At 37.2% G+C, this 26,142-nt stretch overlaps 1 protein-coding gene across 5 annotated transcripts in view; it reads right to left on the reverse strand.

Moving 5' to 3' along the window:
- PIP4K2A (phosphatidylinositol-5-phosphate 4-kinase type 2 alpha) overlaps positions 1 to 26,142 on the reverse strand; it is a 114,068-nt gene that overhangs the window by 16,810 nt on the left and 71,116 nt on the right. For all 5 annotated transcript variants that reach the window (XM_082318401.1, XM_082318400.1, XM_082318402.1 and 2 more), the window contains 2 exons: positions 15,915 to 16,067; positions 2,510 to 2,656 (listed from right to left, as the gene is read on the reverse strand). In XM_082318401.1, the coding sequence (XP_082174527.1) occupies positions 2,510 to 2,656; positions 15,915 to 16,067 (300 nt within the window). The remainder of the gene's footprint in view (positions 1 to 2,509; positions 2,657 to 15,914; positions 16,068 to 26,142) is intronic.

A 26,142-nucleotide genomic window follows, 5' to 3' on the forward strand; every position in this document is an offset into this window, starting at 1 on the left:
AACTGCTGCAATCACTTGAAGAAGATGTATCATGAGAGAAGAAAGATGGATTAAATCCTCAATTGCTCTACATCTATTGTCCTCCTGACTGCTGGAGCTTCTTCCTCATGTCTCATCCTCATTTTGAGACTATCATCCTGGAAGTTCAGTTTGCTTGGCAGACTTCTCATCTTTTTGTGCCAGTTTAGCTGTATGGTTATGGAATAGCCTACTCTATATAACTATTTGGACATATGTAATACACATTTGAAAAGGATGTCACACAATATAAACACATAAAAATATTTAAAAGATCACAAAGTACAAACAAGAACAAAGCGCCTCACAGCAACATGAAGTCAAAAGAAGAGATGAGACCAAGTGTGGATTTACAAGATTTACAGTGCTTGCCAAAGACATTTTGGATATTTTAATTTTTTTTTTAAGTTTTATTTTTTAGTTTAAAACTAGTAGGCAACATGGTGCTTTCTGAATAAGCTGGAGGTGACAAAAAAATGGCTGTATATATTTCCTTGCAAATTTCTTGGAGAAGGACCACATCTTTAAGTACCCAGCGTTTGTTTATCACATAATAGCACTGCAAGCAATAATAACTACAAATGTGATAATTGGACATTGAAAGGTGGGTGAATTAACTCTATCGTTTGCTGGAAGGTGTGCATTGTGTAAAGAAGTGCTGGAGTGGCATCATACTAGTTTAAAGAACGCGAGGATTCCCAACCACATCTTTTTATACCATGTTTTATTCTGTTTGCAGAGAGAAACTTAGAAAGGATGGATAAAAAAGATAAATGGGACAGCACATCTTAGTTATTATGTATGGCCCAGCAAGCAGGGATTCCATTGCATTATATCATTAACTGATAATAAAGCCTAGTAAAAGCCTGACATTTTAGTTTACTGATGATACACCTTTTATGTTGTATTCTGTGCTCCAACAGACTATTGGGCCTGAAAAAAGATCAGCTGGAAACAAAACTGGAGGGGAAAAAAGAGGATTTGCAATAGTAAAAATTAGGGAGATTACCAAATTTCACAGTGAAGTCATTTTAATAAAATGCCTCAGTGGCCAGGAAAATACCTTTGAAATCCTATGCTGATCTGTGGTCTCTTTTTCTTGGTATCTACACAGGTAGAGACTTGTAGCACAAGTGAGCTCTAAGCTGGTGTCAAAAACATTCATGTACAAAAAAGGACTCTGAACCTACAACTGCAGATGCTGTAGCATGAAAAATCAAGAAAAAGTTATTTATAATATATGCAGTGTCACTATAAATCTGCTCAGCGAAGGAGTTTGTTTTGAAAAATAACATGATATTGATGTTAAATTTAAATTGCAAGAGAAGTTTATCTTTTAAAGCAATTCTGCTCAGCTGGACAAACCGAATAGAGTACAGAAGCATTCACAGAAGTAAATAATAGCAAGAGCTGTGGACACCGATGCTAAGAACACGCTGTATATCATTTATGTTTGTTTCTGTTGTGCTTTCGTCCCCTTTTAATGCATCTGGACATTATGATGCTCCGAAACACATACAGTTCTCTCAAATTAAAAAAATATTTTTCTCCGGTAAGCTCTGCTGCCAATAAGACTAAATACCAAAAAGCCAATTGTTGACAATCTGGAAATCAGTTCTTACAAATCATGTTCAGTCAACTATCTAACCAATTGCTAGGTAGATACTTGACAGTAGGAAGGGATAGTGCAGTACATAGCATTACAAATCTCTTAATACAGAATGCTAAACAAGTATCTTAAAAAAAGTTTGCAGATGCACTTAGTGGTTCAACACATAAAAATTAAATTTATTAGAAAGCAGTAGGTTTCTAAGGGGAAACATTATGGAGGAAATTAAAATACAATCCCTTAGGTATAAAGACTAAAGACTATATTTTGGGCATTTGTTGTAAGCACTGTATATTAACTATTGGCAAAATTATAATGAGCAGATAAACCTTCTGAAACAAAACTAAAACACACCTTATGATAAAAGCAACAGAAGTTTTGTTTTTCAAGAACCTTCTCTTTTCTACTTGAATTATTTTTAAAATATAGAATAAAATACAAAGCTTTTGTAGTAGTGATGTACTTTGTTAGCATTTTATTAGTTTAAATGATGATGATATTTAGTTATTTTATAAAAGACCTCTACAGAATCAGCTGTGGCTTTCCATAATGTTGATAAAAACCTATAGGAAGCAGAATTATTATTGTACTTGTGTGAAGAGTTTCACCTTTAACCGTTAGTTACATTTAACAAACATACCCGGTTAAATTGCTCCATTTAAAAAAGCACAATACAAATAAATTTGTACAATTTCTATAAAACCATCCTTCAGTTTTGCTAAACCTAGATGCAAAAGTAAACCAGTTAATGCTGGCTCTTACATAACACAATTTTAAATTAATTAAAATTCTGAGCAATATTCAAGCACCAGCATAATCTAACATTTATAGTAAAGATTTTCAGCTACTTTGTCAGTTATTTAATCAGCAGTTATTTCTCACCTTTAAATCATATTTTCTATAAACAGATAAACGATGGCTGAACACATTTCTTGTAACAATCATATATACTTCAACTCCATCAACAGTAAGCCGGTACATGCCCAAAAACTGGGGAAGAAGTGTATTCCCGTGACACTCCACAATAAACTGCAGAAGCAAAAGAAAAAAAACAGAAATGAGGATGGATACATATTATAAAAATATACATTTATACATTTTTAAAGATAAAAACACCTAGAAACAACACATTTATTTGCTAAATATATATTTGTGTGGAGACAAACCTTCAAAAAAATCATGCCAAAACAAACCCCTTCATCAGGAGGTTATCCTGCTTTTAGGCCAGTGTGTAAAAATTAAAATCTTGAACTGCTTAACTTGTAACTCTTGACTTCTATAGACAATCTCATAGAAAGAGCAGGTTCCATTTGACACACCTTTCCACTTTTATGGTCCAGAAAGCACACCTAATGCAGATAACATATTCAGTACTGATGCCAAAAAACGGAAATATTTTTTCGAACATCACACTGCTATATTTTGTACTCTGTTGTCCCAGATTATATTTAATTTGTATGTTTCTCCATTCTCAATATTTGTTTATGATGATGAACATTTACGGTGCTGTCACCAGCAAGGGGTATTATTTATTATCACCAACTTTCTGCTAGTTCCCATGTGACGGTTGCATTTCAGGGTCAATAGAGTTGAGCAGTGAAGTGCAAGATCCTTGTATTTTTTTATTTACGAATCATTGTATTTCCTTAAGGTCACCATATCCCTTTTCAAATGGGCTATTAACCTTGAAAAGAATTGCCACCTGCACCGGAAACATTTTTTTTTTTTTTTTTTTTTAATCACTTGCCTTACAACTAATAGTTTGAATTTCTATTGGAAAGATTACTGGAGGAAGGAGAAAAAGTACAGACTATATTGATGACAAGAACTATTGAATAATGAATATTTATTCCCAGAATAAAAATGCCCATACTGTATTAATTCTAAAGCCAACTCAAACACATCCACTCATATTTTGTGGAACCAAGCCACAATGATGCAAACCAGAAAAGGACACACCAGCTTTCCTCTTTCTGTTATTACGAAGTTTCAAACAGAGGAACTTGGAGAAAAGTTAAAAATTCAAACCCCAAATAGGAAACGTGAAAACTAACCAACAGTCAGCTTCTAAAGCAGATCAGCTTTTAAGTATTCGTTGAATACTGAAGCTGCTGTTTCTTTCATGCCAGGGAGACCTGGTTATTAGAAACACATTATTCTAAAGTATAGGAGACTTCAGAACAACTTAACTGAATAAGCCATTTGAATTGTTTAACAAAGGTAGTTAACATTTGGTAACAAATAATATAACAAGCTCTTGGAACCCTGGAGGTTTTGCAATTTTGGGCTCCTCTGCTAATTTTAAGGAATTTCTCTCACTAACTTTATACTGGAATTTGCACATATCACATACAGACTTTCCTTTTCTAAACAGCAAAATAAAAACAGGAAGATTTAAGAGTCCTAAAAACAATCCTGTCCAGCAAGAAACTAAGGGAATGAACAACAAAGATGGAAATTGTTGACTGTGAATTGAACATAACTTTGACTAACAACTCTGACACACAAGCTGTGTTGAATCTTGCTGGCACAGTTTGGGTTATAAGACTCCTTTCTGTCTGCCCTGTGGCTGTACTGGAGGTTACAATCCCCAAGCAGAGAATACATAGTCATGAGGGAGTTGTGCCACTTCACAGCGAAGCATTTTTAAGCTCAAACTGCCTATGAACGGACAAAACATCTTAAGCCACTGCAGAGGCTCAGTGAATGCAAATCAGAACCTTAGGAAGGCAATACCACTGTATGCCCCAAAATACAAAGAAGTTTGACAGTAAAAGGCCACAAGAGCAATGTCAGTCTTGAGCAGTGCACAAAGATTGATCAGTTTGCACGTGAGAAGACTTCTGTGTTTAACAGATGCAGAAGTTCTAAGTCAGAGTTCTTGAATTGGAGGATTTTCAGTCATAGGGCTGTTATCAACCTCATAAAGCAGTTATAACTTGTCACAGGATACATAGCTCATTTTGACCATCAGTAGTTTCTCTTAAAGATCCGATCATAAAGTGAAGTTAGAACTATTAACATTGAGGGTACAGAAAACTTGTTTAAAATACTAATCCCTATTAGTCAAACTACATTGATTATTTTGTTACAAACATCAAATACTTGGCATATATCCTAAATACTTTTCTAATGCTTTATAGAAGGTGGGAAGGGTTGTTCTTATAAAAACATTTCCTGAGCGATTCCTTCTCTAAGGTTCTGCAAGGATGATAAAAATGAATCTAGCTTCCAAGAAGAGTTTAGTGCCACAGAATTTCAGGCCACTCAACTCTTTAATGGATCCAGCCATTCCTAATCTTATGGCTCTTCACTACAGAACCTGAATTAAAATAAATACTATTATTCCAGTTTTCCATATGGGGATCTGAGATGCAGACACTTTACCTGAAATCATACAGAGAGTTTGTGCCATGTGAAGGAATGGCAGCTAAGCATCTCGAGTACCAGACTAATAACGCCCTGCCTTTCCTCTCAGCTGCTAGGGTCACAGTCTTGACACTTAAACCATATTTTCAACCCTAGCTATTGCTAACTCTCCCATTTTAACCTTTCTGGTCCTGAGTGTCCCCATCTGTAAAACAGCAACGTCATTAACACAATATGTGCAACATACTCACTGTAATAACACAAAATAAATCCTTTGGTTAGCAGTATACAACCCCCTCCCAAACTGTTCTCTATTACGTAACAAGCAATTAATGAGTTGCTTAAGTCCTGTTTGTAAGTTAGGGTTAGCCATTTGCTAACACTGTTGTTTCATTTTAATATTTTGCAAACAAGCCTTCTGAAAGGGCAGTGTTACTAGCATGCAACACAGGACATGAAAAGCTCTGCTAGTACTGCTCTTCTCTTGATAAAAAGGGACTTGGCCTTGGTCTTGCAGACTTCCAAGAGACCTTCTCAAAGCAGACCGTGTACCACAACAATTGTTTCCTACTTGCTGCTAACTGTGGACGCTTGTGCCATTGCAATTTAAAGAAATGGTTTCAGTGTTTCCCATGACAGCATTTCTTATCCTGATGGGGAGACAAAGGAAAGAGGGAGGAATGCCACTTGCTTTCAGCATCTACAAGGTTGCTCTAGAACTTCCTACCTTTGAAACTATCAATCCCCCATATCTGCATCACAGAGGAGGCAAAACGTGTCATCTGTTTGGGTGGGAGTCCAGCAGGACTTGCACTGGTGACTGTGGTTGGCAGATTTTCAATTTGTCCATCTTGATATAAATGAAGTAGCAATTTAGTCACCTCAAGGTGCTTTTTAGGAATGATTTCCTGAAGTTTCCCACTCACAGCTGGAATAAAAGTGAGCCTAGAAAATAAGCCGGTACATGCTTAACAGGACTGCTAAATTTCAGTGAAAGAAAAGACCTTCACTCCTTTATGTTAACTCTTTCTAAAAAGAACATTAAAACAATTTTATCAAGCAGCCTTGCTAAATAAAACTGTAATACTTAGCTAATACATTTACAAGTCCTTATATGCAGTAACAAAATCCATCTTTTTTTAAAAGGAGTGTTGTAATAAACACCCCATCATTTTTTGTTAATTCAGACAATTTTCATTTTTCTGCACAGCATGAGGACAATATTACCATTAACAAAATAAAGTATCATCAGCACATTACACATTTCATCAGCTGTGCAGCATAAGTTTCAAAAACATAATTTTCTGAGCTCTCTTGAATCCCATGCTTAAAGCTGAACATTAGCAAGAAATTCTTTATGACCCTATATTCTCATAAATTTTTGTATAAATACAGCTTCAAGATTCCTTAATAAGAACAGAACTTTTCCTATCTCATTTTACATGAGAAATAAGATTCTGAGCTTCTTGCTTCCCCATGGTAATGCTAGTAAGATATCACGATGACTAAAAGATAACATAGTGCATATAATTTATTGGCAAAGAAGTTATGCCATTTTTGGCTCTTTTTGGAAAAATATGGGGTAAAATTCCCAGTTCTGCTCTTTCTCCTCCTCCCCTTGAAGATAATGTGTGGAATGATTTCACATCAGTGAAGACTAAATCCTGAATTATATCTGTCTTGGTTCTATGTGAAAACTCAACATTCCTATTTCTCACAGGTAGCCCTATTTTCCAAACATTAATTCAGAAATACACAACATGCTTATTCTCTGCTACCCCTTTATATATTATTTTCACAATTTTCTACATCATGATTAAGGCAATCATGCTTGAATTATCAAACGCTTATGTGACAAGTCTATACATTCATTAGGATACTTTCATTAAAGAAATTGAATGGCAAGCGATGTAATTATTTAAAAACATTTTGGACATTGTGAAGGACAAGACGTTGATGCTTCTTTTTTGGGCTCAACTTTCGCTTTCAAATCCTCTTGCCTGCAATCAGAAATATCCTCCACCAATGTGTCGTGTGCACATGCATTAACATGTGGAATCACTCCCCAAAAAGGAGGTTGAGAAGTTGTCCAGAGCTATGTCATGCTTCAGAATATTCTGATTATTGCCATTTTCTTGAACCCTAATAATTTCACAGAAAATTATCCATTGGATACTTATGTGACACATCAAAAGGACTAATTAGCTGAATTAGAGCACACAGCAGAAAGTTATAGATTTTCAAGGCATATAAAGCTGTTTTCTTCTAGTAAGTCATGTAAGAAAGTAATTTAATTTAAAGAAGTGTTCGATAAATATACAGGTTTTCAGATACAAGCCCTACGATTCACAGCCTTACATTTCATGTTGTTTCAGACTTGGGCCAGTGTTAATTTTACTTCAAAGTGCAAAGTAATCTAAACGTTACCACCACGTGCGATTATCTAGGCTGCAGATCTGCTACCAGGATCATTATACTTGGTACTGCTACAATCAAATGAGTCACTGGGCGTGCTGATTTCTTCTGAAGGTGCTGTGCACAGTATCAATAGCTTATATATATAAAATACAATAAATATATGGAAAACATCTGCTGATGAAACCCAGGCCTCAACAGAGCCAGTGCAGCCAAGTCCATTCTGCCATTTTGTGTAGTTAGATATTTACCTATGAAATTTCACGTCTTTGAGTGAAGATTTTCAATGTGTTTTTCGTTAACAGTTCCAGCCCATGGTTATATGGCCCTTTTGCATACTGCCCTATTGCAATTCCACCTAAATGGCCATGCTAATGTGTTTCCCGTTTTCAGGGTCACCTCTCCTATAGGAAACAGTGGGTCCATGGATGCAGGTGAAATGTAGACTGTTCGGATGAGAACACATATATTCTCACCTCTACTTTTTCTGCTTCTCCTGGTTTTTCATATCAGAGCTGCTTTATATGTGGGTTATCTTAGCATAGAGCAGAGGCCATGTTCTGCGCAGCCTCTTAATTTGCACAAGGCACTGGCCAAAAGCTTTTCTCAACTGCGTTTCTTTGCAAACCTCCCATAAATCTCCACCTCTTACTACATTAGGACATACAGAGAGTCAGGGCCACCGTTACATGGTATGCATCCTTCTTCATGCACATTTGTGTTTAAATAATAGTACATTATATTGCCTTGCTTTGCCTTTTTACCTACCCTTTCCCTTCTTTTTGTGATACATACAGATGCAACTCATGAAGAAATAGGGGAGAGCTGGGAGGAAGCAAGCCATTGATAACCCGTGCAAGTAACAACACGGAGGGAGGATGACACAAACTTAAATGTAGCTTTGCTTTAGCAACCTACCGGCTTGATGTCAGCCCATCTCAGTGCAAATTCCTAGACACCTATTTGCTATCTATTTATGATTTTAATGTTTTCTCCTACCTTCCACTCAATAACCCTGGTGCTATTCCTTGATTCCTGTGCAGCCTTGAACCCCACCCTTGGTGCAATTATCCCTTTTTTCACCTTATTGCCTACAATTTTTTCCCTTTCATTTGCCTTCCTGTTTCTTTCATATTTTTTTCCTCTCCAGAAGCTAAGGTTATTTTTTTTTTTTCTGCTTTTGTTTTCTCCTTTATGCTATCGTCTCCCCTTTTTAGCTCATTCTATTCTTTCCTTTCTTCCCATTCACTTCCCCATCACTCAGCTGTTTGCTGCCTCCGGTAAATGGGCAGTCCCTCTCCTTTACCACTATTCACTATTTCTGCTGGTTGTCAGGGAGACACACAGGCAGTGCAATAGGTGTCAGTTCTGCATACAATTACCTGTGTAGGGAAGAGAACGTGCAGTCAACAGGGACAGCCACCTATTGAAAACCTAAAGGGTACTTACACTTATGAGTAGCTTTATACTGGAAGGCTTGTTTGTATGCTAACAATTCCCTCTTGTTCACCTGCTTTGAGATGGCTTCTCAATTTCTTTTCTTTACTAAAATCAGTGCTGAGGAATAATAAATCCCTTTTGAAGTCCATTTTAATGAAAAAGAAAAAAAAAAAGGTGTGCAAAAGGTGGTGTTTTTTTCTGAGACACTCAAGTTGCTTTCATTTTATTTTTAAAAATTTCCATCTTGCCCGTCATTTACTCTTAAAGAGCAGAGGATTCCACTTTTACTTCAATTTACACCCATTTAATCTTTAAAGCAAGTTTAGCTCGCTAAGAAGGACAGGGTGTCTTGATTCAGACATTTCAGAAACTAGAACATCTTCCTACAGAATTTTAGTTAACTATCACTGATTTCTGCCCTTGAAAACCATATTTGTAGTTTATAAAATATCTACACATATACTAATATCTGCATTAGCATATTCTGTATTTTACATAAATTACTCAATAAATTTTTTGCCCAGGAAAATACATCCAAAAGAAACATATAAACATAGCTTGAATATATGCTGAAATGAAAAGTTTTCCTTTAGGAGGAAGCAGAGTATTACCTGTTCCTTAAACATAGGGTGAAATCCTGGCAACACACTCAGCACAGATGACTTTGCTGAGCTCTCCTTTAACAATGCCAAAGGGGTGCCAAAGTAGGTTTAACACCAGTTTTCTGGTCCATGCTCTCATGGTCAGGAGCATAGGTTTAAAACAAAACAGCACTCGATTTGGAGGTATTCCAAATGACTATCTAATTTTATCCTCAAATACTATTTAAGTATTTAACATGAACATGCTTGATTAACTTACACAATTTTAAATGGTCAAACTACATCTGAGAGTAGGTAAGCCCATACAGGAAAAACTTTTCTAATATTTCAAAGTCTGACCCATTTGAGCATAATGATGGTACTAGTGCATTTGACAAGTAAATGATGTTCAGCTGAAGTAATGCCTGAAGAATAGCGAGAAGAGTTCTACCATCTGATAGCATAAGTAGCCCAAACCAATTGCAAATTATCATTAAAATGTGACTAAAAAGCAGTATTTTACACTATGTATCAGAAAATATTACAGCAGTTAAAAACTGGTTAGTATGGAAATTCACAGCATAATAACCTAACACATCATACATATTTGTATTTACCCTAACATTTAGAAACCTAGCTGGTTCATGCTCTAGGCCATTTTGTCCTTAAATGTAAATAGAAAGCTGGTCCATACACGATGGACTCTATAATCTAGTCATAAATAACAAGATGCTTTGCAACTTCAAGCATGGAGAAAGACATTATTCCTCCCTATTTGAATAGAAGTGGTGGGCCTAGTGTTTTTTTTTTTTTTTTTTTTTTTTTTAAAAACTTTGCAAGAGAAAATAATGATCTCTAGTGTTCCTACTCAGTACTAAAAGCGTCAGACTCATCTGATGAGTTGACAGAAAGCGTCAATGTTTAGACTGAAGCATTCACCATCTGTCTGAGGTTGTAGGCCTGACTGCCACTAAAAAAAAAAAGGCATCACATCAGACAGGGTAAATGGATGAATGTAACTCATAATTTCGGACAGCAACTATAATTTACAATTGTCAGGACTATTATTTACAATTCAACAGTTTTAATTTGGAATTGCTATATATACTTATATGCTGTTTCTATAGTAACTTCTCCTGACACTCCTTTGAGCCTGGTTCACTTTTAGTTATTTACACATCTGTAGTGTGTAGCCTTAGACTTGGAATTTGATCTTTTTGGTTTTACTCCTGATAATTTTTTTAAATTTTGAATGGTGGTAATAATACTGTAAATTGGGATGCACCTAACTTGGTTACTTTTGCTAAATGCCACACGATGTTGCAATAGAACCCTACCCAGAAAGGAGAGCGCTAATAACTCAGCCAAACTAACTTATTTTATTTTCACTCCTGACAAGTTACTAGCCATTCTGTTCCCTGAAAATAACCTGATTTCTCTAACGTGTACAGTCATGTCCATTGTAACTTCGGTTAATTAAAAACCAGGCAATCTAGACTTGGTATTTTTAGACCTAAAAGCGTTTACAGGCTATGCACAATTCCTGCTCCTTTTGTAAATACCTAAGTATACAGACTGTGTAGCTATAACCTCAGTTCCTCACAGCTCCGAAGAACAGACGGGCTATTGCACCTTCAGACAGATGGAGAGAGGAAAGATGGAAAGAACGGGATGGGTTTGTGGACTATACATCTCCATGATCTCCAGCTACTGGTAAAATAACCTTTATTTCTACTTTCCAGTGGGAGTCTACATGTCTCTTTCTAACCTCTTGGTGACTTCACAAAAAATCATTGGTACTTGGAGTTGGATTTTGGAGGTGTTCATGGGAAAACTGCCCTGCTACGTTTCTCTGCTGACCACACTAACTCCCAGATGCCACATCGGTAGCTTCGTAGTTCAAAAAGGTGCAAGGAGAATGACAGCTATTTTGCAAGTGCCAAGGACGAAGACTGTTTTGGTGAATGAAGAACATATCCAGTCTCTCACACTTCTGACTTGACATGGTCGCCTCCCCAGTATTCTTTAAATAAAGATATCTATCCGCTTGTATTTATTGTTAAGCAGTTCAAGCAGTCTTGGAAAATGTTTGATAAGGCTTGTTTGGTCCCTAAGCAAGGACAGGTACTTCTGAGGTCCAGAATGATTCTATCAGCTTGGAGCTGTTAGCCTTAATAAGGAAACAGGTGAATAAATATTATGGTTTAAATGAAACTCATACAGAGTTTCAGCTGGTGGAAGAAACCTGGAATGAATTTGTAGAGGGGGGAAAAAAAACCAAACTGAGAGAGGAAAGAGATGATCTGTCTTAAATGGCACGAATTTCACTCATCAGCATGTCAGAGGTAACTGGAAGATAATTACTGCCTTCTTGGGCAGGTGAAAGAGGGTGTGCGATACCAAGGGTACACGAGTTACTGTTCATAATGGATAGATGATCTAACTTCAGGTCCTTTGGGGGTACTACATCTCTAACAAGGGAGAAAGAGTCTTCTAAAATTCACATGAATCACCTCCCTAGTCTTCATGCACCTGAGAAAGGTTATTCCTCCCAGGATGATCCCTGCACTACATAACTGGATCTGAACAAGTCTGCACGCTCCCTTCCTTGGAAGGCTGAACCTTTCAAATACAGCTCTGCTCTATGAGCAGTCTGGCACAGGGTATGGTGTAAGGGCATGCCACCAGAAGTCCCAAACTAGTCCCAAATTCAATCACACCTGGCCTGTGAAGCATACTTAGCTGAGCCAGAAATTTTCACATATGTGGTGAGTGCTGCTGGCAATCAGTGAACTGGAACTGGAGAAAAGCTAACAAGCAGACTTTTTCCTAAAAATCTCGTATTTGGTACTTTGTGTGTAATTACAATTAACTTCTTTAACTTTAGCAATAATTACAATTAAGGAAGATACTGGGCAGTAAGGTAAGTATGTAAATCAGTACAAGGAACTTGACATTTTCTCTATCGGCAGAAGCGAGTATGCCAAAAAAAATCCCCCCTGAACTCAAGAGAACTTGTTTTATTGACAAAGATTTCCACAGGAATACCAGTGCAGTATCTGAAAAGCCTTATACTACTGAAACTAATCCATCCCACAGAACCATAAAGTTACATCCATACCAGTGAATTAGACAGGTCTTGGACTGTCTTCTGGCATCAGTTCTAGTTGGAATGGAATAAACTCACATCCAAATTATTAAGTTCTGCTCTAAAACAGGATGCTCGAATTCAAACTCCTAAGTAGGAATAGTAACTGGCTTGAGTTAATACCTTGAACATTGCTCAGAAGTATTTGGGAGAGCTAGCTGGCCCAACGTAAAACCACAGTAGGGACCATTAATGAACTCAAGTGGCAGTGGATGTTATCTGGCATTGCATTGTTTGCTAGCAGAAATGTAGTCTAAGGCCAATCTGTGTGGGATAACTTGGTCAAGGGAATTATTAAAACCTTTCCACCAGGACAATGGGTTCTCTAGACTTTGTCAAGCAGGCTATGATAAGCTTCACTTGTCTGAAAAATATCTAGAGAAGTGGGAGGACAAGCTGCTGTACCTAATGATTCCAAGCATTCAATTTCCAGGAGCAACACACAGGACATGGTATCAGCTGTCACCAGAGTTAGTGGGATTTAATTTAGATTTTCTTTAATTAATTCAAGTGATTTTGTTCATTACATTGCTGAAGATACTGAAATTAATTTACTTCATCAAAAAGTCCAATTATTAAACTGTCTCTGTACTTGAATTCCTCTGCATTTACAACGCTTTGTAAAGCGTTCTCAAGTTCTGAGACAAAAAGAAATACAAGTCATATCTTTATGAATCTTTCGGAGGCACCAATGAGAGCCTTCTTATATGGATGTTTTTCCAGTATAAAGTGAAATTAGATGCCTGGTACAGATAACTTTCAGACCATTATTCCTTGTAACCTAGCCTATTATGAATCCTGATCTTTGAAAGCATAATGAAAAAAGATTCCAAATGATTAAGTTCATTCATGTTAGCACTGTCTTCATTGATGCTCTTGAAAGGAGATGACTGTTTTGAAAACCATTATGACTTTTCAGCCAGATTAAGTCTGAAAATCTGGATCATTAATACTAGCTTCCAATGCCAAATAAGAAATGGACTATAACTTCAATTCTTCTGCACTGCTTCACAGATCAAAACCCTTTCAAAACAAAGCTAAAATTGTAAGTTTGAAAACTCTAATAAATAATAACCCTAAAATTACAATTAGATAATAGTTAAAACTTTCTCTTTGATAAAACTGTAATTAAAAGATGGTCTTATGAATGAATATTCATAAGATAGTGACAATATTTACCTACATTAAAACAAACACATAGAATCATTTAGGTTTGAAAAGACCTTTAAGATCATCAAGTCCAACTGTTAGCCTAGCACTGCCAACTCCACCACTAAACCATGTCCCCAAGCACCATGTCTACCTCCAGGGATGGGGACTCAACCACCTCCCTGGGCAGCCTCTTCCAGTGCCATTACCCTTTCAGTGAAGAAATTTTTCCTTATATCCAATCTAAACTTCCTCTGGCACAACTTGAGCCCATTTCCTCTTGTCCTATCACTTGTAACCTGGGAGGAGAGACCGACCCCCACCTCGCTACAACCTCCTTTCAGGTAGTTGTTGAGAGCAATAAGGTCTCCCCTCAGCCTCCTCTTCTCCAGACTAAACAACCCCAGCTCCCTCAGCCGCTCCTCGTAAGACTTGTGCTCTAGACCCCTCACCAGCTTCATTGCCCTTCTTTGGACACGCTCCAGCACCTCAAGGTCCTTCTTGTAGTGAGGGGCCCAAAACCGAACACAGCACTCGAGGTGCGGCCTCACCAGTGCCTAGTACAGGGGGACGATCACTTCCCTAGTCCTGCTGGCCACACTATTCCTCGTGCAAGCCAGGATGCCATTGGCCTTCTTGGCCACCTGGGCACACTGCTGGCTTTTATTCAGTCAACTATCGACCAACACCCCCAGGTCCTTTTCCACCAGGCAGCTCTTCAGCTACTCCTACCCAAGCCTGTAGTGTTGCATGGGGTTCTTGTGACCCAAGTGCAAGACTTAGCCTTGCTGAACCTCATACGATTGCCCTTGGCCCATCGATCCAGCCTTTCCAGATCCCTCTTGTAGAGCCTTCCTACCCTCCAGCAGATCAACACTCCCAGCCAACTTGGTGTCCTACATTTTATTTAAACAGATGAACAACATGCAGAGAGAGAAGAGAGTTTGTATCTAACTCACTGAAGGCTTCCCAAGCTACTCTGGACTTGAATGGCATTCAGAGATCTCCCTTCAACAGAGGAAGAGCAGAGAGACAGCCAAGCAGCACCACGAAGATGGCTGGCAATACCTTCAATCCCAAGCACCCTGAAATCATGCTTTTGCCTCTCTTTCACCTCAAAATATGGCTTTAAAACTGGCTTTACAAAAGTATTGGTATTTAATTAAAAAAAAAAAAATCAAGCCAGAGTACTTTATATTCACTCAGTGCTGCTTTCAAACTGAAATCTGAGATTCCTATTGTATATTGGTTGAAACTGTTAGAAAATTACTAAACATTGCAAGACAAAAAATAAACCACCAGAACCAACAAAAAAAAAAAACAAAAAAAAAACCTCTGAATGTCCTGAAGATTTAACCTGAAATTCCAACCCATGGAAATGAGCGGGAAGATGGAAGGAAGGATTAAAACCCCCCTTTTTTTGGGTATCATATTTTAGGTGATTTTTAGAGAGTTTTGTGATTCATGCAGCTTTAGAGCTTATTCAAACTGATCTGAGGCTAAGAAAATTAGCACTGATTTTATTAAGGCTTCTCATATTTCCCAAGTTCTGCTGCCCTCCGTGCCATCCACACACATTACAGACTGGCATAGTATGACAGATATCAAGGCTGATTTGAGGGATCTCCACTGTTCACTCTTGACTGTAATGTTGTTCCTAGAAATTCACACGGCAAAACCTGTTTCTTCATTAGCAGAAATTTTACATTAATTACACCCAATTTTTTATTTCTCATACCACACAACTGAATTTTTTGAAATCTGTTGTTAGTGGAACACATAAAACATTCAGTGATCGGGGCAGGAAGAAAGAGGTCACCACCACCATTCATACACGCGTACACAGACACCACCAAGCTAGCCCAGAATAAGTGGTTTCAAGCCTGGGAGTCCACTAGCTGAAAGAAAGAGTATCTTCCTAGTAAGGCAAAGGAGCTTATGGCCTCCAAGTTAGCATCTCTGTATCATGTAGACATATCACTTTACTTAAAGCCAGCTTAGATATTTAGAAAAGTGCAGCCTTGTGAATTGCAGACATACAATAAATTGCTCATGCAAAAGGGAAAAAGTCTGAAGTGACTCTTTTTCCATAATTATTCATTTAAAACTTTTAACACTCTAAAAAAGATTGGCATTATAATCTTTAAGGAGAGATCCCACACCCTGATAATATTTAGTATATTACCTGATGGTATTTCTTCAGTATGTTGTGCATTTCTGCTACATCTTCACTTGTTATAGTTTTGATGATATATCTTTTGTCATAAGATGTATGAAAGCGGGCACCACTGCGTGCTTGGGAATCATTGGCAAGGGGTGCACTTCTTGTCAACGAATTCTGTCAATTGATTTAAAACAAAAAAAGCATCAAGTCAGACAAAAATATGCAACTTTTCATTAAAAAAAATATAAACCATTTACATTTATTTTTTAATCTTTTTCAATACATCTGCACCGAGCTGAATTCCGCAAAGCATGTAATCACAGACCGCATTATCTTGACAAATCACTTCAAAAATATTCTGAGAACAAAAGAATGTTTGGGGGAAGGTATTGCCCGTGAGCGGTTCAAAAGTCATTCTCAGTGCTGAATGAGAATTTATTCCACTTTGTCACATATACATTTATCAGCTCTTGGGAAGAAAACATACAGTAATTAAAAATCCAAAAGGAACACTGTATTACACCATAATAACTATAAATAGAGGATTCATCCGTAGTAACAGTATCACTTTAAAACTGAGAAGGATTTGCTCTTGAGCTAGTGTGATCTGGTACATAAACAAGATCATAGCTAGATTTCTGAGTTCTAGTACCAGAGCTATTCCAATGATTTCATATCTAGTGTTCAGCAAGTAATATTATCGTACGGTACCTCCTTTGGTAAAATAGACCTACCTTCCTACAGACTCAAGAGGGAAAGATTAGTTAATGACTGCATAGTAGTTAGAAGAAAAACTTTCTAACATTCTAAAATGCTAGGGATTAGTGACCATTTTTAGACTGAAGCTTGAGACTACTTGTGCTTCAACAGTAGCAAAAGAAGCCTTCTGCTTTTTTCAGAAAGTAAGAAGTATCCAGATTAGTTTTCTTTATATTTAAAAACAATAAAAATAAATTAGACAAAGTATAACAACTTGGTTTTGGCTGGAAACATCTTTCTTTACCAGTAAGAGTTTATGTCAATTGTTACATACTTGAATTGCACCTTTTTTTTTTTTTTTTTTTTTTAAATAAATAGTAACAGCAGTAGCACAGCCATGAGAAAACACAATGATGTTCTTACACCCCATGTCTATTTCCATAAAAATGGACCATACTCTGAAAAGGTTAAACAAGTTAATTACAGACTGCTGGAAGACTTCTGTGTTTATGAAATAAGCTTGCAGTACCCATGTGGTATATCCCTACTGGTAGCAGAAAACCCCGGCTCTTGCTATCATTCCTCATTGCACCATACTGCACAAACAGCTGTTGCTAAATTGAAATACGCTTCCCCCTTTCCACACTCACACAGCACAACGTTCTCCCTGCTAGAAGAAATGCCGTTTTCACAGAAAGTTTAAATAAAAATTTGTACATAAATGTAAACGTTGCAGATTCCTAAATAGCAGAAATTCAGCTCCAGCAGCTACAGAATATGATGTGTTTGTGTGGTTTGATAAGGCACCGTGAACTAAGTCACAAGAGAGATTTACACTGGAAGAACAATGATGCTTTCAGCAAGTAATTACAAGTAGGCTCAGTCTACCACAACCAGGTACCAAACCCACAAAATTTTATTTTTATAGGAGCTATGTTTTATTTGGAAGTTTTACCATTAATAAATCTGTCTACAAGCTCTATGGACTTCAGCAGGAGCTGGACATGCAGATTCAACCCCAGTGACAGAAGGTCAGTAATTATTATAAAGCAATAACCTCAAGCAAGAGATGAGTGCAACCATAGCCCCAGTTTAAGAAGACAACTGAACACATACAATTACGTCTCCATATTTTGGAGACCCATTGACTTCAACAGGCCTTCAGCATAGTTAAATGTTATCCCAAATGTGGGATGTTTTCTGAAATCAGTTTAATATGAAATAAAAACATTTTCCCACAAGGTTACTTTGGTTCAACTGAAATACTCAGGAGTAGTGGGAATAACAGTAAATCACCTGAAAGCACACAGCTCTACAAGGTCTTATTAGAATGAAAACCTTAATTATGACATGTAGGAGAAATAAATCTTTGCACACTTCTCCCTGTATATTTCTAGGCTTGTGCAATGAACTAGAATCATTACTAATGTCTGTAATAAAAATGATGTCTTTCTCCATTATCCTCTCTATTCCCTAAGGAAAGAAAGAAAGGATGTGGGTGCTTCCATAATGTTTATAAATACACAATTTTTCCAGACTGGTCAGAACAGAGCTTTAGGGACAACCATTGCAGGCTCAGTTCCTTCTCTGCACTGGCTTTTGGACAGCCAAATTTAACAGATACAAGTCCTGATACATCATGACTTCACATGGTATTGAAGATACTACAGAAGGGAATTTAAGTATTACTGCAGTTTTTTTACCTGTTTTCAGATGTTTCCTATTAAAATTGACTTCCTACCACTCCACCACTGAAATGTTTTTATGTACTGGTGAAGTCTATTCAAGAGAACAGATATCATAAACACATTGAATTTTCTTAATGCTACACTTCATATCAGTACTCCATTAATTTTCAAATTGAATCATAAATAGAGTCAATCTTAGAAACCAACCTCTGAAGAAACCCTCTCTATTCTAGAGTCAGGACTTGGCTTTATTGCCAGGATGTATATTTAATAGTTTAAGATGAAGAACTGATAATAGAAGTTTGAAAAAAATTGTGCAAATTCAGTTACCTTCATCACAAACTAGAAAATATGATGTAACATAATAATTATTCTTAATTTGGAGAAAAGCTAAAGCATGGGTAATCATTAGTGTATGTAGTGAATTAAACTACTGCTAAGTTATTAGGCTGTAATTCAGTTAGCAATAATAAAAGCTACCGGGTAATTATTTGTTATTGTTCCCAGCAGAAAAAGGTGCATTATTCTGAGGTTAGCTATTGCAATAAAGCAGTAACCACAGTTTTCTGAATGTATTTTTCCCAGAGAACCCTAGTCTTCAAATTGTAAGCCATGTGGTGTAAACCTTGATAGCAATTAACCTGGGGGGAGGCTTAAGTTGTTTTGCTACCAAAAGTTGCAAAAAAGTGTACTTGCTAGTCTGCCACTGAACCTTTGAAGGAGGAGGGAAAGACGGAAGATAGTAAGGAGGACTGAACTAGCATTGCTCTCCAAAATTTCAAATACTCTTGAGGTATATTTTACCATTTCTCACCAAAAGACTTGTCAGATTTGAGTGAAATTAAGACCTGGGATTACTTGGTATGAATGAAATATCTTGCCAGCAATGTCTTTACTGAGATACAACACACGGGAGATGATGCTTCTCTTGACTTCTGAGTTGCTGAACCTCAGTTACTAATTCTGTGGCCAGAAAGGGACAAAAATAACCGATTTTGACTTCAAACCTTCCAAATGCTATTCCTATAACAATTTGCTCTTTTGAAATCTGTCTCCTTTTGTCTTCATAAGCACTATTTGCACAGGAGAGCTCGTCTTAAGTGTTAGGCCTTAAAATAAAGTTCTTCCTGCTTCCCAGGAACCTCCTTTCATCCCATCATTAACCAGGAATATCTAGTATACAAGTATATTTATGTAACAACCCATCAAAACAAACATAAATTTATTCAGATGATTCCCCCCCCCCCGATGGAATATTATACTCGAGACATTTAAAAATATGGACAGCATAAGCAACAAGAAATTCTGACTTAAATGAAATAACAGCTGTTACACTAAGAGAATGAATAAACTAATACTCCTTTTAGCATGCTTCTTTCATTATAGTTCAGGCTAGACAGAAAAAAAATACCAGTCAGAAGAAACGAGTCAGATTCAAACAGAAATTAATAAATCTAGTCATATTTTAAATCAACTGAAGGAAACCTCATAAAGTCACTGACTTTTTACTGATTCTTGTTTTTTCCAGCAATAGCTTTTTTCCTAATGGAAATTAATTCTGCCTGATTGCTAACTATAATGACAAGTTAATTTGCAAATACAACTATCAAACGGAAAATGTTGCTAAGAAGAGAATATAATACATCTGTAGATAATTACTTAGTACACACTTTACTGTTTCTTAATGCTTTAATGGGTTGGAAATGGTGATGCATTTATTTTTTAGTAGATGGCTACTTTATTACTAGTTATCTATATCAAGTTTAATTAAGAATGCATATGGCTATCAGCTTACCACATGCATATTAATTTGTTACAATAAACCAACCAACTTTATGTTAAGCAGCACCTCTACATACATGCACAGGTAACCCAAATGCCCTCTCTACAATACTGACTTTAAGATCAGATGTTGAAATATTAAACATATTTAAGATAAAAACAACCTCTAATTAAACAACCTCTTTGACACTTTATTTTTACTAATTCTCTATTACTGTGATAACTCTCTCAATATAATGCTGTCTTCCAATACAGAATGCAGTTTCTTTGAATTCTGTAAGAAGGTGGAACATGAAGGATATTGTTAATATTACTATTTGCTGTGCTTTATTTTGATACTTGTCTAAGTTTATTAAATAAGTACATTTTAAAAAGCTCAAAAAAATCTAATTACATCATATTGTGCTGATTACTAGTAATTGCATTGCCACTTTCTTGTGCTGATAAATGCATGGCTGAGTTTTGTCTGTGGACAGTTTTATTTGTTATGGGTAACTCTCACTTCTGTGAACAGAGAAAAGTTCAAACTCCTTCTAAAGTAAAACTTCTAGATATGATGCAAAGTATCTTACCTCTCAACTATACTAGTTATATTTGTTTATAGTTAGAAATCAGTCTTCAGTAAAATACATATACTGTTGCCTGATCATGACAATGAATCTTGAAATAACAAGATGACAAGAACTGGCCTGCACTGGTAAGTCATCATTACTAAGTAAGATCAAGGAACGGCTTCACTGAACGGATCAAACTAGAAGAGTTTAGAGGATTCAAAGGGAAACAATATGGCTATTTAAAAATACTTTAAAAACACTAAGATCCTTCCCTTTTGATGTAGGTAAAGCTAACTTACCTGTTTGACCCAACACTGTTAAGTATAAATCAAAGCAATTTGCGCCCCATTCAACCCTGCCAAATACTGACAAATTAATAGTATATATATGAGAAGTGAAGAGATTCTTTGCTGGAAAATGTTGCACATAAGTTAACACACAAAATAGCCAAGCAGGTCCTGCACTTAAGCCTCTTTAAAGCACAGCCACTAGTAAACCTATAACTGGTAAGAAATCTCACACAAAAATACAAGTAACACCACGTGTGATGTTCAATATGTGCCTTACGCCACAAAGACTGTGGAGTTTTCTCTTTTAAAATTAAATTTCAGACATATCTAAAAAAGTTTAACTTATTCTGGGGTTTTCTAACCCAAGTTTTTAGAGTCAATCACTTTTATCTTAATGCACACAATAGTAAGAAACATGTAGTAGCGCTCATGAGACAGACTGAAAATATGCCTTTCTTGGAATTGTATGGCTCTGTAGTTCAGACTGCTATTGGACGCACTGTACAGACTTGTCTCTTACTGCCAAATGCACTTTTGTGGGACAGTACATGGTAAAACAGTCCTGTGATCCAGATGACTTTTGCCAGAACACAGATACGGTTCAGTGATGATTTGTACAAAAAGTGAGTAAAACGAGTTGTACTACTGACATCCGTGTACAAGTGCCTGGGAAGAAAAGCTGATTGAACCTGGGTAAAGAGAGCAGCATAGTGCTCTTCCTCTGCTTCCTTGTTCCGTACTAAACTCAGCTAAGAGAGACCCATCACCGTCCCCAGCAACAATATCTCCTTCTTAGGTGAGGCTTCTGTAGCGTATTGGGAAGGAAATAGAGAATGAAACTCAAGCACCTCCCTTTACCAAAAGGAAAATATAAGCAGGTTGAGGGAGGGGGAAAGGAGAGACAGAGAGAGATAGATCATGGCAAATAGCAGACTGAATTCCCTCTGGCTCTGCTTCTTAATTAGGGAAAGACTAAGTGGAATATGAACAGATGGGAAATGAGCTACTCCTCACTTAACACAGATCTATGAGCCACAAAGCCAGAACACGGAGGATATCCTTCAGATATAGAAAAAAAAACACCCAACTCCCATCCTCCAAAAGATACAGGTTTGATGATCTAACAACCCTTTTACCATCGCTTACTACTACTACATAGCACTTCCATATTGTGTCAGGAGCCAGTGGAGCATGCATCTAGCTGTACAACATTGGGGCATTAGTCATAAGAAGTTTAAAAATATCACCTGCGTATACTATAGTATTAGTGAGCACAAAACTCAAAGAAAAGAGGGTCACAGTCCCCTGTCCCCTTCAGATACTCCCAGCCTCCTCCAACTCCGCCACGGTGTGCCTCGGTCCTCTGGCACAATTAAAACATCTGTCAGCCACACATACCCTGTTCCACTTAACAGCTTCACTTAGCAACTCGCTGCAAGTCTCCTGCTCCGAGTGTGCGTGTTCTGCCAATTCCCCATTCACTTCTCATTTGTGAAGTTTTAATCTTGTGCCTGCTGGTTTTTTGGTCTCAGGAGAAAGAAAAGGTTTTGTACTTTTAAAGTGTGAATACTTTTATGAGGTCATTTAAAGACTATGCTAAATTACTTGTGTAATTACTTATACAACTGAAGACACATTTAACATGCCAAGCTCAGAGTTACCTCTACTAGATAAATTTCTCTTTCACATACCTCCCCCTCTCTCCCAAATAATTTCCCTCTGAGAAATCATTGGCTGGAAGTCTCACTGCCCTTACATAAATCAATATAAAAAATATCACCTATATTGCACTGAGTAGCAAGCAACCAGAAATACTCATGTGGTCTTCAGTGCTGAGAGGCTACAAATCACAAAGAATTTGTCCCATACCACAGAATTAATTTCTGATAAAATAAGAAAAATATAGATTTAAACATAAATGAGTGAAAGCTACACCACTTAATAGTATTTCATTTCCCAAAGAGTTCTTGATACAAAAAGTTAATCAGCACACCTATATAACATGTCATCATTTCACCCAAGAACAGCATATTCATTAGCCAATTAACTGACAGGTTATTTAGTTTTACTATAGACCCACTCTCTTCCTTCAGCATCTCTTTCCCAAACTCTCAGCAATCTGCACAGAGTATTATCTCCTACAGTAAAAATATATTAGGTAAGGAAAAATTTTTTTTTTTTTTTTGCACAGGTGCTCTTAGGACCTGATCCACAGTTCTTTGTAGTTCACAGAAGCTTTTCTGGAGCCTTCAACCAGAATCCAACACAACCGCTACCCATCAGAAGCCATTTTATTTCACCCAGCCATTCCTAAACTGAACTCCAACCTCTGCTTTTGGTCAAGGTACAACTTCCAGAAAGGCAGTCTTGATTTTTCCAACTTCAAAAGACCAAGATTCACCACTGTAGTTTTTCTAGTATTTAATAATCTTTGTTGCTGAAAAGGTGAGTCTAATTTTGCATTTGAATTATTTCTTTTTCCATTCATTCCTATTTATTCTTTCCTAAAGTATCTAGTATTGTTTTTCTGCAAGGATACTCACATACTATTCGCATTCAAAATTTTGCAAGAGCAGCAGGTCAAACTCTGTCACTCCCACCACAACGCATTCTCTATGTCCTTAAATTCCTTTGATGCCATTTTTCTATATTTTTTCTATATCCAGATTTTCAACATCCTTTTTTAAGATGACTAGCACCAAAACTATATATAGTATTAGCTTCAGGTATAAAATAAACAGATGTTAAAAAAAATTAGAGCTCTTTCTAGTCTTATTTTATACCTTCCAATTTATCCACCCAAGGGTGCAGTTACTCCTTCCAGTCAGAACAAGAACTTAGCACTAGTGTGAGCTCCTCTTGGACCTCTTGTTCCTTCTCAGAGCTACTACCTTCCTGAATGCAGCCTTCCCCTCTGTAGTTCTGCACTCCTTTTTATCCAGATAACTATTCATCTGACTGTATTAAAAGGCATCTCATTTGGACAGGTTCAGAATGCCAGGCGGTCAAAGTGGTTTTTGTACAAAATCCTTGTCTTTATCCCACTTTGCCATTTGGACAGATTTTGCATCTTCTGCAAGTTTTCACTACACGAAATGTCAATTTCTCATTGACAATTAGATTTTGATTTTTGTCATTTAATCATCCATTATTTACATAATTTTTATTTTTTACTATAAAGCCCCACAATAATTGGCATTTTAAAAATCAAAGTAACAAAAATATCAGGCCAAATACTTTGCAAGAGGCATCCTCAAGAATCTTTAGAAGCTAGCTAAAACACCACCTAATGCTTTATCCTTTGGAAGTCTATTTTTGCCTTGCACATTGGTCAATAAAAATAACAGCCTATTATAATTAAGTAGCACTAATGATATTATCGATAATGTGTTATACCAACACCAGATATCAAAAAAAGTAAACTGATTTCCAGAGAGACTTTGGTTGTTTCTAAGAGCAACAAGTTAAGCTGTTTGGAGCTATTTTTTCCAACTGAAAGCATTTTTGTAAGAAAACACATGGAGCAGAGCCACTAAAGTACAGGAAAAGCTTGTCCCCCCCCTCCCTCCATAATTGCAAGCTATATTTATAACTGGCAAAGTATTGCCCTCCTCTTCAAAGACGAACTGCTGGTGAGGCTCTTCCTCCTCTGCCTACTTTGCTTAAAATGTTCACAGCACAGATATTTATCTCCACAGTGGGAGGCCAAGGATTAGCCACAGCCTCCAAGAGGGTGGAGAGATTTAAAGGTCAATTTAATTAGCTCATTCTAATCTCTTACACATCTAATGTAAATGTCATTGTTTTCTAACTGCTACTTTAGCAGACAAGATTATATTTTAGAAACTTTGAACATGTGAACAACGTGTTGGATGTAATACAAATACTTCATGTAACTCATCTAAAAAAGGAGCCTAATAAAAATTGCCGTTGAGTCAGAGCTTTTCCTAAAAAAGAGAAAAAGGGCAATAGGAAAATTCTGGTGATAAAGCATGGAAAGCTTTAGAAGAACAGTAATCTTTCAAACTGACTGGCTTAACAGCTTCTCATTGATTTAAATCTTTCCCATTTTGTGATGTCTGGACAAAGGCAAACAACAGTTTCTGGTACTGTGATCTCATCCGAAAGTTGTGGAACGCTAAAACGAGCTTCACAAGCCCAACATACCCTAAAGACAAATCAGATCACATCCCAGGCTATTTGAGAGTGCCTCTGGGCAAACTCTGCATGAACGAATAGGCAAAAACAAGTGCACAAATGATGCTCTGTGATGACTGAAATCATAGGTCAGTGGAAAAGCCTGGCAGTGGTTCATTGCTGTTAGAGCATTATGCACACATGGTCTGGCTGTTCTTCTGTGACAGCAGTTACAGTCGTGCTGCCTGGCCCATGCACAGCTTCTCATGAAGACAAGCTTGCAGCTCCCCCCAACCTTTCTTTGTTTTTACAAGACCCCAGGAATGATGGATATGGACGAATTAGACCTAGATTACTGATTAAGAAGCATATCAGAGAGACGCAGTGTCATACAACTGGACATAGATGCTCCAAGTTTTTTCACTGTAATTTGAAACAAGCAGCCCACTTCTGGGATGGTGTTCAGGACAGTGTTTTGCCAGTGATTTCTAGAGAGAAGAAAGGCAAAGTGCTAGTATTTTAACGTAACAAGCACCAAATCCAGAGATGTCTGGTTTTGTCATACGGGGAAAGGGCAGGGAAGACTTCGGGGTTTACTTTGCCTGCTGGCACTGTGCATTCCACCATTGCCACTGAGCAGGTTCATGTCTGGGAACACTGACGAGGGAACTTGATCAGGAAACACTGATCTCCAACACTGACACGCGTTTCTCTGGCTCGTAGCAAAGCATACCTGACCAGTAACATATGCTACAAGCACACTCGGTGGTATGACCTCCCCTTCCTTGCCTTTGGCAGCTGAATGGACAATACTGCATGATGATTTCTTGTCAGCTCAAAAGCAGGGCTCTCAAAAGACCTACGGTGTATGTCATGGGGTCTCCAAAAGACAAAAACAGACCACCACTGGTCCTGTGGTGCACCCGTGAGAAATATCAAGTCCCTTCTATGATCTGGTTAAGATGTGGATGTACACACTCTGAACACCTATGAACGTCTGTAAGCAAATTGTATTCAGCGAGTGATTACTGTGGTGAAAGGCATTAAAAAAAGAAAGGTGAAAACACCAACTTTTTCTTTTTGCACTGAGCTATCCTTC

This window comes from Platalea leucorodia (genome assembly GCF_965183815.1).
Source record: "Platalea leucorodia genome assembly, chromosome: 1".
Lineage (NCBI taxonomy): Eukaryota > Metazoa > Chordata > Aves > Pelecaniformes > Threskiornithidae > Platalea > Platalea leucorodia.